At 35.6% G+C, this 14,156-nt stretch overlaps 1 protein-coding gene across 49 annotated transcripts in view; it reads left to right on the top strand.

Annotated features, from left to right (window-relative positions):
• The window catches only part of RIMS1 (regulating synaptic membrane exocytosis 1), a gene marked incomplete at both ends in the record, with an annotated part of 339,260 nt that overhangs the window by 187,466 nt on the left and 137,638 nt on the right, over positions 1–14,156 (top strand). For 48 of the 49 annotated variants that reach the window (XM_082307762.1, XM_082307784.1, XM_082307773.1 and 45 more), the window contains 4 exons: positions 899–998; positions 5,478–5,601; positions 12,317–12,363; positions 13,539–13,651. In XM_082307762.1, the coding sequence (XP_082163888.1) occupies positions 899–998; positions 5,478–5,601; positions 12,317–12,363; positions 13,539–13,651 (384 nt within the window). Of the gene's footprint in view, positions 1–898; positions 999–5,477; positions 5,602–11,859; positions 11,917–12,316; positions 12,364–13,538; positions 13,652–14,156 lie in introns of all 49 variants that reach the window. The other variant, XM_082307795.1, reaches the window with a different exon arrangement.

Here is a 14,156-nt window from a genome sequence, read left to right as displayed (position 1 = left end):
TGTGACAACTTTGTTGGCAGGTGGGCTTCTGAATCTTCTTGGATATATATCTGTATTAAAGCTCCTACTAGTAATTGTGGTTGCAACATGGGGAAATAATACTTAACTAACCAGCGTTCCACTGTTTCATTTTATTATAAAACTCCTCCCAGGATACTCCTGACAGAAAAACCTGACTGGAGAGAGTAAGACAGAGAATAATAGCAAGTCAGCAAGACCGCATTTTCTTGTTTTATATTTTATTAAAAATCTAATCTCTTGAGGGCACCTTTTTTTTTTCTGATTTTCCTGATCTCTGTATCAGGCAGCTGTCTTCAAAAATAGCTCTCTTCAGTTCTGTTTAACAAAAGCCAGAAGTTGCTGTTTTGTCCTGTCATGTGCTTGGATGAGAGGGCTTGGGTTTTAGCAGTAGCAACGTTCTTGTGAACTGTTTGCCTGTGTTTCATAACAGTGTATTTGCTAAGTTTTTAGTTGTTACACCAATTGCATTTTGGGATTTTCATACGTTTGATTTGATGTGCACTTGCAATTTAAACTTCAGAACATGACAGACCTCTATTTGCAAAAAATACATTTTCTTGGTTATTTATTAAGAAACGTTCTTTCTGCAACAAATTTAGATACTTAGGAAACTGCGTAAGATTGATTAGGCAAACACATTGGCAGGAATATCAATTTTATTCATTCTATGTCAGCTTTACTTCTTTTAAAGTAGATCTGGCCTTTTTGTATCTTTGACTTTTTCTTTAAGCCTCCGTGAAGCCCCAATGGACAATAGATTGCTTATGTATATTTCAAGTTTAATTTAAAAAATGTGAAAACTGTTCTGTCTGTATATTTATGCTTGATCTGACATCTGGTTTATGGCTTGGAAACTCACAAATTTATGATTAACCAGGTTGTTGGAGGAAAAATGACAGAATTGGGACGACTCGGTGCCTTCATTACCAAAGTGAAGAAAGGTAGCTTGGCTGATGTGGTGGGGCATCTCAGAGCAGGTAAATCAATCAGTTGCATACAAAATACATTGTCTTTTAATTATGGCTTTTTGTAATGCAGCTGTTAATTTATATTAACATTGGTCATGTCATATGCTAATACTTTTTAAATACAGGACAATACTGTAAAGTTATTATGGAATGCCACGGTTGCCTACATTTCTAATTTACTATTAACTCCAATTGCTTGGCTGTATCAGCAAAATACAAGGCACTCCTGATCAGTGCTGGTGTCAGGACTGAGTGTCACCGGTAAATTTTTGCCTGCTGGCTCAGGAGCTGCTTGTTACACTCTATAGAAGCAATGCAACATTTTAAAAACCTGTTTCATTGTGGCAAACAAAACTCACTACAGTTACTTCACTCGCACCAAAGTGTCACCTGTGTACACAATGGACTTTATTAGCCCATCTTTCAATGTGAATTGTTACAAATAAAAATGGAAAACAACCCCCCCCAAAAGATCTTAAAATATTTCCTTTATATAAGATGTATATTCTGCACTTACAAATAAGTGGCTGTGCTGTTGGCACTTTTCAAGCTTCTACATGAAGCGAGAACTATGCACAGCAGTTGGTTTTTGAAATTACTTCTTAATGGTTTATATTTTTACCATGGCTCTAAGCAACTGCTTTCCAAGGGCTGTCTTAGCAAACCAAAGTCTATGCAATGCCTTCTTAGAAATCCAGAAGCTCCGATGACAACTTGTATGAATTCAGGATAATTGCATGAAGCAAATTGTAATAAAGAAGTAGAAAAAATGATGAGTCTCTGAAAATATCCTACTTTGGTTTGGCATTTGTTATTTTTCTTTTTACCAAGTCAATATACATGGAGTTGATAGCACCAATTATTATAGTTGTTTATAGATTTTTAACTGCAGATTATAATTACAGAAAATAAGTTTTTCTCCACTAATCTTGAACTATTTGGGCTGAAATATTACATTTCTAATGTTTGGTCTAGGTTGTTTTTAAGTCAAAGCTATTTTTAATTTCTAAAAATATTTTTAGAGCCAAAATAATTTCACAGAAAAAATATATTGGTTTGCGCATGTTTTCAGTGAATGAAGGTCTATTCATCCTATTGTATGGGACTAAAACACAAAAAAAGGCATGAATGAGTCCTTGCTGTTAGGAAAACATGCTTTGTCATCTTTATGAAAGACCTCCAAAATTTGGCTAGTTGATAAATCTTTGAGTAATTGTACAAACCTCATAAATTTTAACAAAGGCAAATATGAAGTCTTGCATCAGGAACAGAACAACCCAGTACAACAGTAAGCACTAGGAGCCAATCATCAGCTAGAAAGCGGCTTGGCAGAAAAGTGTCTGGAGGTGCTGGAGGACAGTAAGTTGAACATGAGTCAGCAAAGCGCCCTTGCAGCAAATGCCAATCAGGTACAGGGCTGTATTAGCAGGATTGTCGCCAGCAGGTTGAGGGAGGTGGTTGTTGCTCTCTGTTCAGTGCTCATGAGGCTGTATGTGGAGTACTGCGTCCAGTTCGGATTCCTCTAGTACAAGAGAGATACTGACAAACTGGACCAGTTTGGACAGAGGGACAGAAAGTTGATTAGGGGTCTAGAGCATGTGGCATACCAGAAGCAGAGAGAACTGGGTTTGTTCAGACCGGCAAAGAAAAGACTATGGGAGAGCCTAATTCTTGTTTTTACCTGGCTAATGGGAGGGTGTAGAGAATCCAGAGCCAGACTTTTCTCAGAGGTGCACACTGATCACACAACAACGTGCACAAGCCGGAATGAGGGAGATCCTGTTTGAGGAAATCTTTTTTCTTTTATCTAGAGAGGATAGTTAAGGCTTGGAACAGGTTGCCCAGAGGAGATGTTGCATGTCCTTCCTTTGAGAGACCAGATCTCATCTGGTCAAATCCTTGAGCAACCTGCTCTGTCCTTTGATGTTGTCCCTACTTCAAGCAGGGATTGGAACTAGCTGATCCCCAGAGGTATCTCCCAATCCAAATTATTATTTTAGAAATGAATATTAAAAAATTTGGAGATTTGCAGCATAAGTCTGAAAAATTTCTATCATCTCTGCTGAACATGCATCAGTAAGTGGGAGTAGAATGCAAGACGCATTAATATTTCCTTCTAGAGGCATCTTAGATATCCTGGGATATATGCCTCACCAGCAGAAGTGGCTCCATAAGGGTGCAGGTGTCCTGTAGGTTCTGCCAGCCAACTTTGTGCAGATATCTTGGTTATCCTAAACCTTTACAGCATAAAGTGTCTAACAGCTCCTTGAGTGACTGACTTGCAACTCTGGGCTACTACAGTGGGACTTAAGACCAGGGAGTTCATCTCACCTCAATTTGTAGCAGTGTATCACAGGATCATAGAATGGGTGAGGTGGGTAGGGACCTCTTGAGATCTCTAGTCCAACCCCACTGCTTAAGCAGGTTCAGCTAGAGCAGGTTGCACAGGACAATGTCCAGCTGGGTTTTGCCTATGTCCAAGTTTGAGTATCTGGATGGTGTTTTCCTGTTTCCATGCCTGTTACTGAGAGCAGAAATCAGAATGTAAGCCTTATAGACAGCATCTCAGATGAAAGAGACAACGTAAAAGGGCTTGGCTGGTCAAAAAGATCAAGAACTAGACAAGCTGAGCAAAAGATGGATGGTGGTGATCTGGTTAGAACTAGCAGAAGTGCCATTTCACTCAAATCTCCATTTGGATCTCGTTTTCATTAAGAATAATTGGAGCCACTTCTGTTAATTTAGCATTCTGACTATGATGATCTTATGTTTAATCATCTTGGCAATTCTTTTTTTTTTAATTGTTTGATCTCTTAGTGACTCTCAAAAAGCTGCGTAAGTCCTCTAAAATAGCAATACAGACACCTTCCTCTTCAGGATTCTCAACCATGTTGCACCTATTTTGTCTTCTTCAAAATGTGATAGATTCATTGCTGTGTACATTAGGTTTAAATCGTGATTTTTAGTGTTAGAAATTTAGCATATGTCTCTGTCGGTTTTTGCTATTAAATTATAACTATTGCAAAGCTGGCCGCATCTTGTTCCTTTTAATGCCTGGAATGCTTTTGTAAGTTAAGCCAATTATCTCTAAAGCAATTGGATTTTATTTTAGGGAAAAACAACATGTTAGTTTATAACAGTTGTTAGCTTTAAAATACAGTTAGAATTACAGAAGAAACTAAGTGTGTTTTCACTGAGTTGTATAAATTTTAAATGAAGTTCCTAGACAATATCTGATTCTTGTTCTCCCCGACATAAGATTATGTAATAAATATACAAAATATTTAAGTCCATTAAATATACAAAATATTTAAGTCCATATACAAAATATTTAAGTGGTAGAAAATTAAACTTATGTCAGCAAGCATTTATTAAGTCTGTCATTAGAAAGCCCTTACGTTTTAAAGAATGCCAAAATGCTTGAAAGCCAGTGGAGTACTCTGTAGAGTCCATTCTTAAAATACCAAAACAGAGGCTGTTTGGGAAAAAGGACTGACAATCGCTGAAGTTAAAGAGAAATTGAAGCCATGTGTGTTGGTAGGTAGGACTTCAGTTAGGATAGTTTTCCTTGGCTTATTAACAAGCACAAGTTTGATCATTTGGCTTAGATCTCCTCAGAAAGGAGCAAAGGCAGCAGCTGAAGGGTTGTTCCTGACTGAATCTGATTAAGAAGAAATCATTGTCAATAAAGAAAGATAAAATCATTGTCAATAAAGTTATATGTGGCATCAGATAGTGGTTGTGAAGTTTTGACTGCTGCATATGATGGGGTATGAGAGTGTAAACTTGCCCTATGTTTCCTGCAGTTTAATTGTATGTACTGATCTTTCTTTAGAAACTATACTTCAAGATTTTCACCTTTTTATAATAATGCCAAAGTACAATGCGATGTACATACATACTATTTAAATTCCAGAAATGGCAAGCTGAAAAAAGAAAGTTATCTAAATAACTTTCACATCATGTTTTCCTTTCTGTCCCCTCTAACAACTTCAGGAGATAGTGACTCACTCCTTGCTTTTATTTTTGGTTCGTTTGACACAGAGAGTGAAGACTGCCCTTTTTGTAGAGAAATTGAAATGCACAGTATATAAATTGTAATAAAATGTCATTGTAAAGGCTTAACAGTAGGTATTTATATTTTTCATTTTTGAAGATTAACCTGTTTTCAAACTTTATTGCTGCTAGTTAATAAAGGATCTTTTAAAAAGACTCTTTCATTTCATAGCGCAATAACAGGTGCTGTATTGTTTTGGAAATACGTAATATGTTTGCACAAGTGGTTTCTTTAATATGTTTTGTGTGTACAAATTTTAGCTGTGTTCTGAGAAAGGAGTCTTGATAGTACCTCAAAAACCTTTTTTGGGTTTCCGCACAGCTTTTTAATTGATATCAGGCAATGTTACTTGTTTATATAGATTTCATAAATGTTTTGCACTTCTTTCTAAAAGAATATGGAAATGAGATAAACTTCTCTTTAAATTCAAGGGGATGAAGTTCTAGAATGGAATGGTAAACCCTTGCCTGGAGCTACAAATGAAGAAGTTTACAACATTATTTTAGAATCAAAATCAGAACCTCAAGTTGAAATTATTGTTTCAAGGCCTATTGGGTAAGGCTAAAGACTTGCTCCTTAAGCACAGTTATTACTTCTACTAATGGGACTTTTAAGGGGACTACTTGTGAGTTCATTATTTTTTATCTCTCAGTCATGGAATATGATTCATTTTCTATTATCGACATTCTGTATATTCCATTTTCTTCACTGTCATTTACAATCTTGGATCTTTGCAGTGATATATATAAGTATAAATGTTGTTTTCTGTATGGTCAAAGTACTAAGAAGATTTTTTTTGCCAAGTGGCAAAGTAAAATTGGTGGATCAAGTGGACCTGTGCATGAGAAAAATCTGTTTTTCAGGCTTTTAGCTTCATTAAATCAGAATAACTTGTACGAGTATTCATGAGTAGAAGGAAGACTCAGCAAACATTGAGCATTGCAGGATTTTAAGCAGTCAATGCTGGTAGGATTTTACACAGGCATTCTTCAAAGAGCTAAAAAAAAGGAAAACCAAAACTCTTAATTGAAAAGACTGTATCTAGCCTTAAATGATACTAGCATCAAAATCAAAAGTGGAAACAAAAATACCTTCCTATCTGTGAAGGTAATTTGTTTCATCAAAAATTAGCATTCACGTGTTATGTTTATAATCTTAATTTTTATTTATTATAAATCCAGGTTTAGGGTTTTGTGGTAACAATTCTTATATGCTTGATTTCCCAAATAAGCCTTAGAAAGATTGTAAAATCTGTTTGAATTGATAAGATTAGTGGGGTTGGCCCTGCATTTGTCACAATTGTTTTAGTGATATTCTACTCTCCTTCCCCAAACACGACTCTGTTGGGACCATTTTGAGCTAAGTCTTACAGGATTGAATATTAATCATATATTGTAAATTCATATTTGTATTGCGGAACAGTGTCACATGATTAACAATAAAAGTGACTCTTGGCTAGTTTAAAAAAAAAAATTAAAAGAATTTAAATGTCTCTGTAGTTTGTCGGTGACAAACTCCCAGAGTTCATGTGCACTCACTAGAAGTCTCTAAATATCACTGTCCTGTAGGTAGATGGTAACCTGTTTCCTCCTTAGGAATGCATGATTATTTCATTTTGAATTTGCTAGATTTCATCCTAATTGTATTTTTATCTCTCTCAAATATGATAAGTTTTCAGTTTTAGAAACAAAAAACATTATTCGTTTTCTTTCTGACTAAAACATTCTTCTTTTACATTTATTTCATGTCAGCTTTTGATGTTTGATTTTGTCTTACTGCGCAAGTGTACCTATATTTTACAAATGAGGTCTGCCTTTTTAATGGCAATCACTTTTAAAAGTACTTAAATAAAATTAACATTCATCGCTAATTCCAGTTATGAGTTTGGCCTTCTAAGGGAAAACGAAAGCTTGATGCAGTAATAGTGGTTGTTAAAAGCTAAAATTACCATCCAGATGGAGACTGTGGGGGAGTAGAAACCTTATTTTACATTGTTTAGTCGGATAAATTAGGAGACATTCCTGACTGAAAATTGCAAATTCAGTCCTACGTCTTTGTAATTAAAAATAAAATGCCATAAGGAGATTTTTGGAAGTCTAGTTTTTGTGTTTAAATCATCAGAAAAGAAATATATCGATACTGGACCTGACTTGAACTCCATGTCTCAGTTGAAGACAACCTGAAAATTGATTTGTACAACTGATGCAAAAGGAAAGTGCTAGATTAGTATTTTAAATAATGAGCTTTAGATATATTTATTGCTATCAGTATATTTGCAAATGTGTATCCTTAAGCTTTTAAGATAACTTCATTATTAAACCAATTGGATTATTTTAGTTTATGAATTTGATAAATCTAATAGCTTCAAAAAATGAAGTACCAGGTCACCACATTCCAGTGACAGATTCTTGAAGAAAAATTGAGAGAAAATACCACAACTGTTGAACTGAGGCATAGAATGTGAAGTGCATTCAAAATCAAAGAACATTTCTGAATCTGAGAAGTGAATTTTACACTCAAAAAGTGCACCCAGAAATAGTACCAATAAAATGTAAAGTTTTGCTTTGGATGACCCAGACATATTTATTTCCAGACATAGGCAAAAATAGAGCACATCAGTTTGTGCTTTTATTTTGAGATAAATGGAGTCTTGGCATGGAGGTTTTTACATATTATAACACCACTGTTCTTGAAGAGTTGTGTCTTGATTGATTTTTTTTTTTTTTTTTTTGAGAAGAGCAAATAAATATCCCAAAGCAAGTAGAGCATATAACTTTGAAATTTAAAGATATTTCCTTTCTCCAGCAGTAATGAGTCAAAGTCCTGTTGTTTTGTATCAGATTGGGATTTACCTGTCTGTCACCTTAAAAGTACAAAAAATATCAGACATTGTACAATGAAGGAAATCCTGATATTAGTTAACAAAAAAAAGAACATATTGCACAGGATTTTCTTTTTCTTTTTTTTTTTTTTTAAATAATTATACTGTATGTAAATTGTGTTACATAGTGGGAAATGGTTTGCTTGCATTAACAGATTACTTTTTTTCCCCCTAGCTTCTCCTTGTCTTGTTATCCAAATGATGTGATTGTTTCAAATTCATGACAGGGAATTTTATTTAATCCAACAAATGTAGTATATCAAAGTTTTGTGTCTACTTTAGGTGCTGAGTCAGCAAAATCGAAGCTGCTTGATACAGCATTAAGTGGTAATCCATTACACCTAAAATTCCTGTGAGGAAACAGGTTCCCGGAAGACCTGAAAAACGATGTTTGTCTGCATAATTTAGGTGTTTTCATCTCTCAGTATTAATAATGCAAATCATGTACCAGCACTTTTAATGGTCTCTATTTAAAAAGTCCTAGCATATAAGGTCTAAAAAGCCCAAATATGACAGTTTGGCTTAAGTGAGTAATGGGAGGACTGTAAGCCCACAAATTAGATGACTGCCAGTTACAAAACTGATGTCTGAACAATTTGCTCAGTCTTGTAAATTTGGATTTCTGTGTCTACCAGCAAATGTAATTTTGAGTAATGGATAATTGTAGGATGTTTATTAGAGAAAAATGGGAAACGTAACACTATTAGCAGATGAAGGCATAACAACAATAAACAGTAAAACCACAATAGTACCTTCAAAACTCCATAGAAACTAATTGATGCTAATGATTGCAACACAAGGTAGATAAGAAATCTATAAAAAGTAGAATTAATGGGTTGGCTATCTAAATATGAGGGGAAGAATTACCTATGAATATGCATACAATTCAAGAGGCGGTTAACATAGGGCAGCATAGAAAATCCTCTGGCAGTATGCTTTTTGAAGAAGAAACCTGGCATGGTAACTAACCGTCTCGTGTGCTCGTGTGAGCTCTATGGGATAGTGCAGGTAAAACAAATGTTTTTTCATTTGTCTCTCTTTTCTTTGTCAGATGCTAGCTGTCTTTGCTTGGAATTCCACAGATAATATCGCCTAAATTGTTGTTTCTCTGGTGTGATTCAGCTCCTCTGTGCAGGGACTGCTGCTGTGCTCTAGGTCCTCGCAAGCAGGTTGAGCCTCCATCATAAACCAGGCAGTACTGAATTCCAGAGTCACTCAAGTAATGTAATTAGTGCAAACTGTAGATTGATCTACAGGTTCTGATGGGAAGGAACGGTTTTGGAAATAGGAGGATGAGCATTAGGGACAGGTACTCAGAAACTCTGAAGACTCTGTAGGGTATAGCGGACAATGCTTCTGTCCCTAGAGCAACCTAAAGAAGTGTGGGTTACAACCACATTTGAATTTGGTTTGTTTTCAGTGATCAAGCTCTTGACTATAGCCCTCAGAGAAATTATAGCTGTTCCTGTGTTTTACAAAATTGTGATCCTCACAGACCATATATCTGCACAGAGTAGTCTCAACCTAAGGTAAAGTTTGGTTTAATTTATGTATTCATTGAGCTGTGGAAGGATCAGACATAAGATAGTCATATGTAACATCATGTAAGATCGCAAAACCTTGGCCTTTCAGGGTAGAAGAGAGAGAAAGACAAAGCTCGATGTCAGCAGCTCTTTACTGGAATGTGTCTGACATTACTTTTCTGACATTCACGTTGCTCTGAAAGCAGACCAAAACTTTGTTCTTATTTTCAATAAGTGGTTGTGCTACTTCTTACTTTGTTTTTACCATTTGCTTTGACTAGTCTAATTTTGAATATTATAAGTCATGAGGTTTCTACTATTTATTCTAAAGAGCTTTTTTTGTAAATCATAGTGTTAGAATATTTCCTGCAATCCGTAACAGCAGGCTAGATAAGACTCATTTTCTTACCTAATAAGCTTTAGAATGTAGTTTCTTTTTAGAATTTTCATTCTTCAATTAAAATGCCAATGTTTAAAAAAAAATACCACTCATATGTTTGATAAAGTCACTAGATACATAACACCAGTGATTTTCTTGTGAGCATGTAATACTTAAGAAATGATTATGTAAAGTGGATTATTGAATTTGTAAGAAGTTTAAATATGGACAGGAGCATAGACTTAAATTATTTCATGTCCATTCTGAAATCAATAGGAGAAAGCAGAACTGTTACAGACCTTGCTAGGATACTCTGCCATGAGTTTGGTGATCAGTACTGTACTGCATACTTAATTTATTGATTTCTTTGCTTTTTGTGTCTTGCACTTCTGTGTGGAGCTGTACTTAAACAAGATAAATATATTAGGGAAGAGAAGATTTCCTAGCAATAATTTTATATATATATAATATATATATATATAAAAGCTATATATATAAGCTATCCATTGTACTATAAAATTTTAGAGATTTCCTGAGGGTGAATGAGCTCTAATATGGTGGGAATAAACAGGGTGGGTGGGAAAGCTGCCAAATAACATTTCTATTGCAAAGCATGCATTTTGTCAGGAGTTGAAATTTATGTTCTGGCTTCCACTGTTCCTGTCAGTTTTTCATAAGAATTAGAAGGGGCTTAGAAAAATACATTAAAAAAAATATGCTTTCAGTTCTTTCCTGTCTGACGAGTAAAGTCTTAAGAAAGATCTGATTATATTTGTCATTTACCTTTACCTGGCGAGGACTTTTGTATTGCCAGCTCTAAGTGAGGAAAATACTATCAACTTGACCATTTTGTCACCTACCCAGGCATTATGAAATTTGACACAGTAGGTTGCACTTTCCATGTTGAAACACTCCTTGCACATATGAGCCTTTGGTTAGATATCGTAAATGGGATATTATTACAAACAGTGCTATACTGCAGGCGAAAGTGTTCGTATTCTAGTACAAGTAAACATTGCAAACATAATGTTGTATCGAACACAAAAGTCAGTTTGAATATGCTAAGTAAATATTTCAGATTGATGAGAATTGCCCTGGAAATTGAAGGGAGAAAATGTTAAGAGGAAGAAGTCTGCACAGCAGCCCTGCTGTGCAACATGTCATTAATCTGTTTATATTTTTGTGAAGTAGCACTATGCCATGTCAAGAATAATGCAGTTATATTTCCATGAGTTTGAGGAAACCACATTACTCTTGAATGACAAAGTCAAAGCAAAGAGAAGCACATTCTTGTGGAGTGATATGAGGTGTAAGCTGATATGAGACATTAACTGGGAGCTGAAATAGGCTTTTTTAAAACACATGCACTGGAAGTTTAAATTGCAGGGCATGAAAAGCAAATTTAAGACTGATTGGGCACTGTTACATTCCTTTTCTGATTTAAGTGTCTCTTTTTCGTAAGTGACTTTTATACACCCGGGAGTCTTAGTTTTATTGACTTCCAAGTCAGTAAGATAGTGTTTCACTGAACAGAGAAATGCCTGAATACCTTTAAAATGCTCAGCTTTAGACTTAAAATCTTGTAAATGTTCTTCGGAAAAGTTATTGTAGTTCCAATTTCAGATTATTTTGTGTAGATGAAAATATTTTCAAGTAATTCACTGAAGAGCTTTGTTACCCTTTTCCTGCTCTGCTGCTTCGCTAATGTTTGTACAATAACAGTAGTTTCTTGCTCTTGCAATGTATTTTCAATGATTGCTGAGAACAGAAGAGAGTCAGGAGCTTTCATTATCCAGATTTTGATGGAAGAGTACATTTGTTGATGGCAAAATTCTGATAGATGTGTGTGGACTTAACCAGTTTGATTTTGCTTATACCTGTATATGTGCTGGAGATGTGTATGTCGAAAAATGTCCATAACCAATGGTAATACGGTTTGATTATTTTTTTTAGCCTTTGAAGAAATGCATTATTCTTTTGTTTGTTTAACATTGCTAATGTTATTTGGTTTTTCTTTTTATTATTATAAGACATTTTCATCAGTTTCATTCCGTGAACTCCTTGAGACGTTTATATAAAAATTACTAGTGAGTTAATGTGTCTTATTTTTTTGATTCTTTTTCCTCCAAAAAATAGTTGCACATCTGTAGCTATGCTACCTTTTGCCACCTTTCTCTTCCTAAAAGCTCTCTAACTTTATTGTTCTGGTTGTAAAAATATTGTGGAATCCATCCACAATATTCACATTGTAGTGCTCATGTTGTTACATCTGCTAGTTCGTTAACTTGAAAGAAGTAGTTTGCATTAGTAAGATTTTCATGAATGCTAGTAGAAAATATGTCTTTATATATTTGCCCTTTCTTTCCTTGTAACCCATTAGAAGAGAAACAGATCCATATTTCTAAAAAAATATCCCAGAAACTTATTTGTTACAGCAGAAGGTCATCTCCGTTGTTTCTAATGACTATGTGTATATTCATATTTTAGTGATATTCCACGGATTCCTGAGACTTCTCACCCCCCGTTAGAGTCTAGTGAGTACACGCCTTGTTCCTTCACTAAGCATGGTCTTGTACCCAGCACAATCGTTTTGGCTATGAATTTTCTGAAAGATGAGCACTGGGAGACTGCATTGGCTCTGATGTTTTTGTATGACAAAATTCAATGGGTTTTGGTCTTGTGTGTTAAATTCGAAACAATATAGATTTGATTAAAAGCTATACACATTTCAAATGTTAACATGATTTTATTGTTTTCTTCTATATCTTGTGTTGTTAGTACCATACTGGTATACATGCTGTGGCCCAAAACAGTCATTTACTTGCCCTAACAAAAGAGAAAAAACAGGTAGAAGAGATTGCCAAAGGTACAAATGGTGTCAGGATTTCACCTCCTGCACCATCCAGCATAAGTGCAGAGTTCTTGTTTCTCTTTTTCTTAACAAGAAAGCACGGGTTAGGTGAACTTTTTGTGTATCGTGCTTCAAAAGAATGGTTTTCTTTTTAACTATCGCATTTGAACAGTGTCAGCTAAAGTGTGTGAGGGCCATGGCTCCCAGTCCTTTCTCATCTGAGCCTTGTCTGAGATGCAGCCAGAAACTTTCCCTGGGACAGGGTCCTGTGAGGCCACCGAGCGCTGTTACACCTGTCATGAGCTCATCTCATTAGTGGGGGCTCTGCTTCGCTGGTGGAGAACTGCTGGTGTCCAGCAGGCACTGGAGCATCCTCCATGCCAGACACATGTCCTGCGTACCTTCCTGTGTGCCAGTTCCTTGGGACTTAAAATTTCAGAGGGTACCGAGAGAATAATCCATGCAACAGATATGGGTTTATTCATCAAAGATTTTGAGATCATAGAATCATAGAGTCATAGAATAGTTTGGGTCGGAAGGGAGATGTGTAATTCTGTCAGAGGACAATATTTTATTTAAACACTTGATAGGGTTTGTCACTGCTACATGAGGAGCACTTTTTTGTATGTTATTTCAAACAAAACAAAAAATTGCAGGTTTAATCTGGGGTAAGCGTATCCAGACAGTCTTTTTCACCATGCTATCTACATCAGTTTAAAATCTTTCTGTATATTAATCCAGTTATACTGTGTATAAATACAAGCTGTATACAATTCAAAGAAAAAGCAATTTAGAAGTTATCCAAATTCACTTCAAAATTTTGGATGGAAAGTTCATGTGTTTCTCATGTATTTTTAGGTTCAAGTTCTTTTGAATCTCAGAAGATGGAAAGGCCTTCCATTTCTGTTATATCTCCGACCAGCCCTGGAGCCCTACGAGATGCACCACAAGTCCTACCAGGGCAGCTTTCTGTGAGCATATTTTGGTTTTCCTGAGTTGTTAATGAAAATCTGTGAAGTGCTGGTCCCTCAGCCCTCCACATTCCCAAGGTCTGTTGAGAGGTCAAGAGAAATGTCTGCTGTTGGTAAAGACTAACATCTTTCAAATGTTTTCTAAGACCCCCTGTATAAACTCACAAACCATCACCGTAATCATAGCAGAGGTAAAGAATTGTTGTCTTAATACACCAAAGAGTGCAGGAATTTACATTGAGAGGAGCCCATAAAAGTGCCTTGTAACTTGTCATCCTGTACACTCTGCATTGAAAATGGTTGCTCTTCTGTACATGCCCAGTAATCTGCAGACAACTACTACCACTTTATCTTCTTTATGCAAGCATTTAAAGAGCTGTGTATTTGTTAAGAGTTACACTGTTCAGTAATGCATTTTAATTTAGATACACACTGCATCCTGGAGCTGTCTGTAATACTAATTGAAGTTGTGCTTATTAAATATACTGTGAGTACTTAGACTTTG

This window comes from Platalea leucorodia (genome assembly GCF_965183815.1).
Source record: "Platalea leucorodia genome assembly, chromosome: 3".
Taxonomy (NCBI): Eukaryota; Metazoa; Chordata; class Aves; order Pelecaniformes; family Threskiornithidae; genus Platalea; species Platalea leucorodia.
This window is presented reverse-complemented; position numbering and strand designations above follow the sequence as displayed.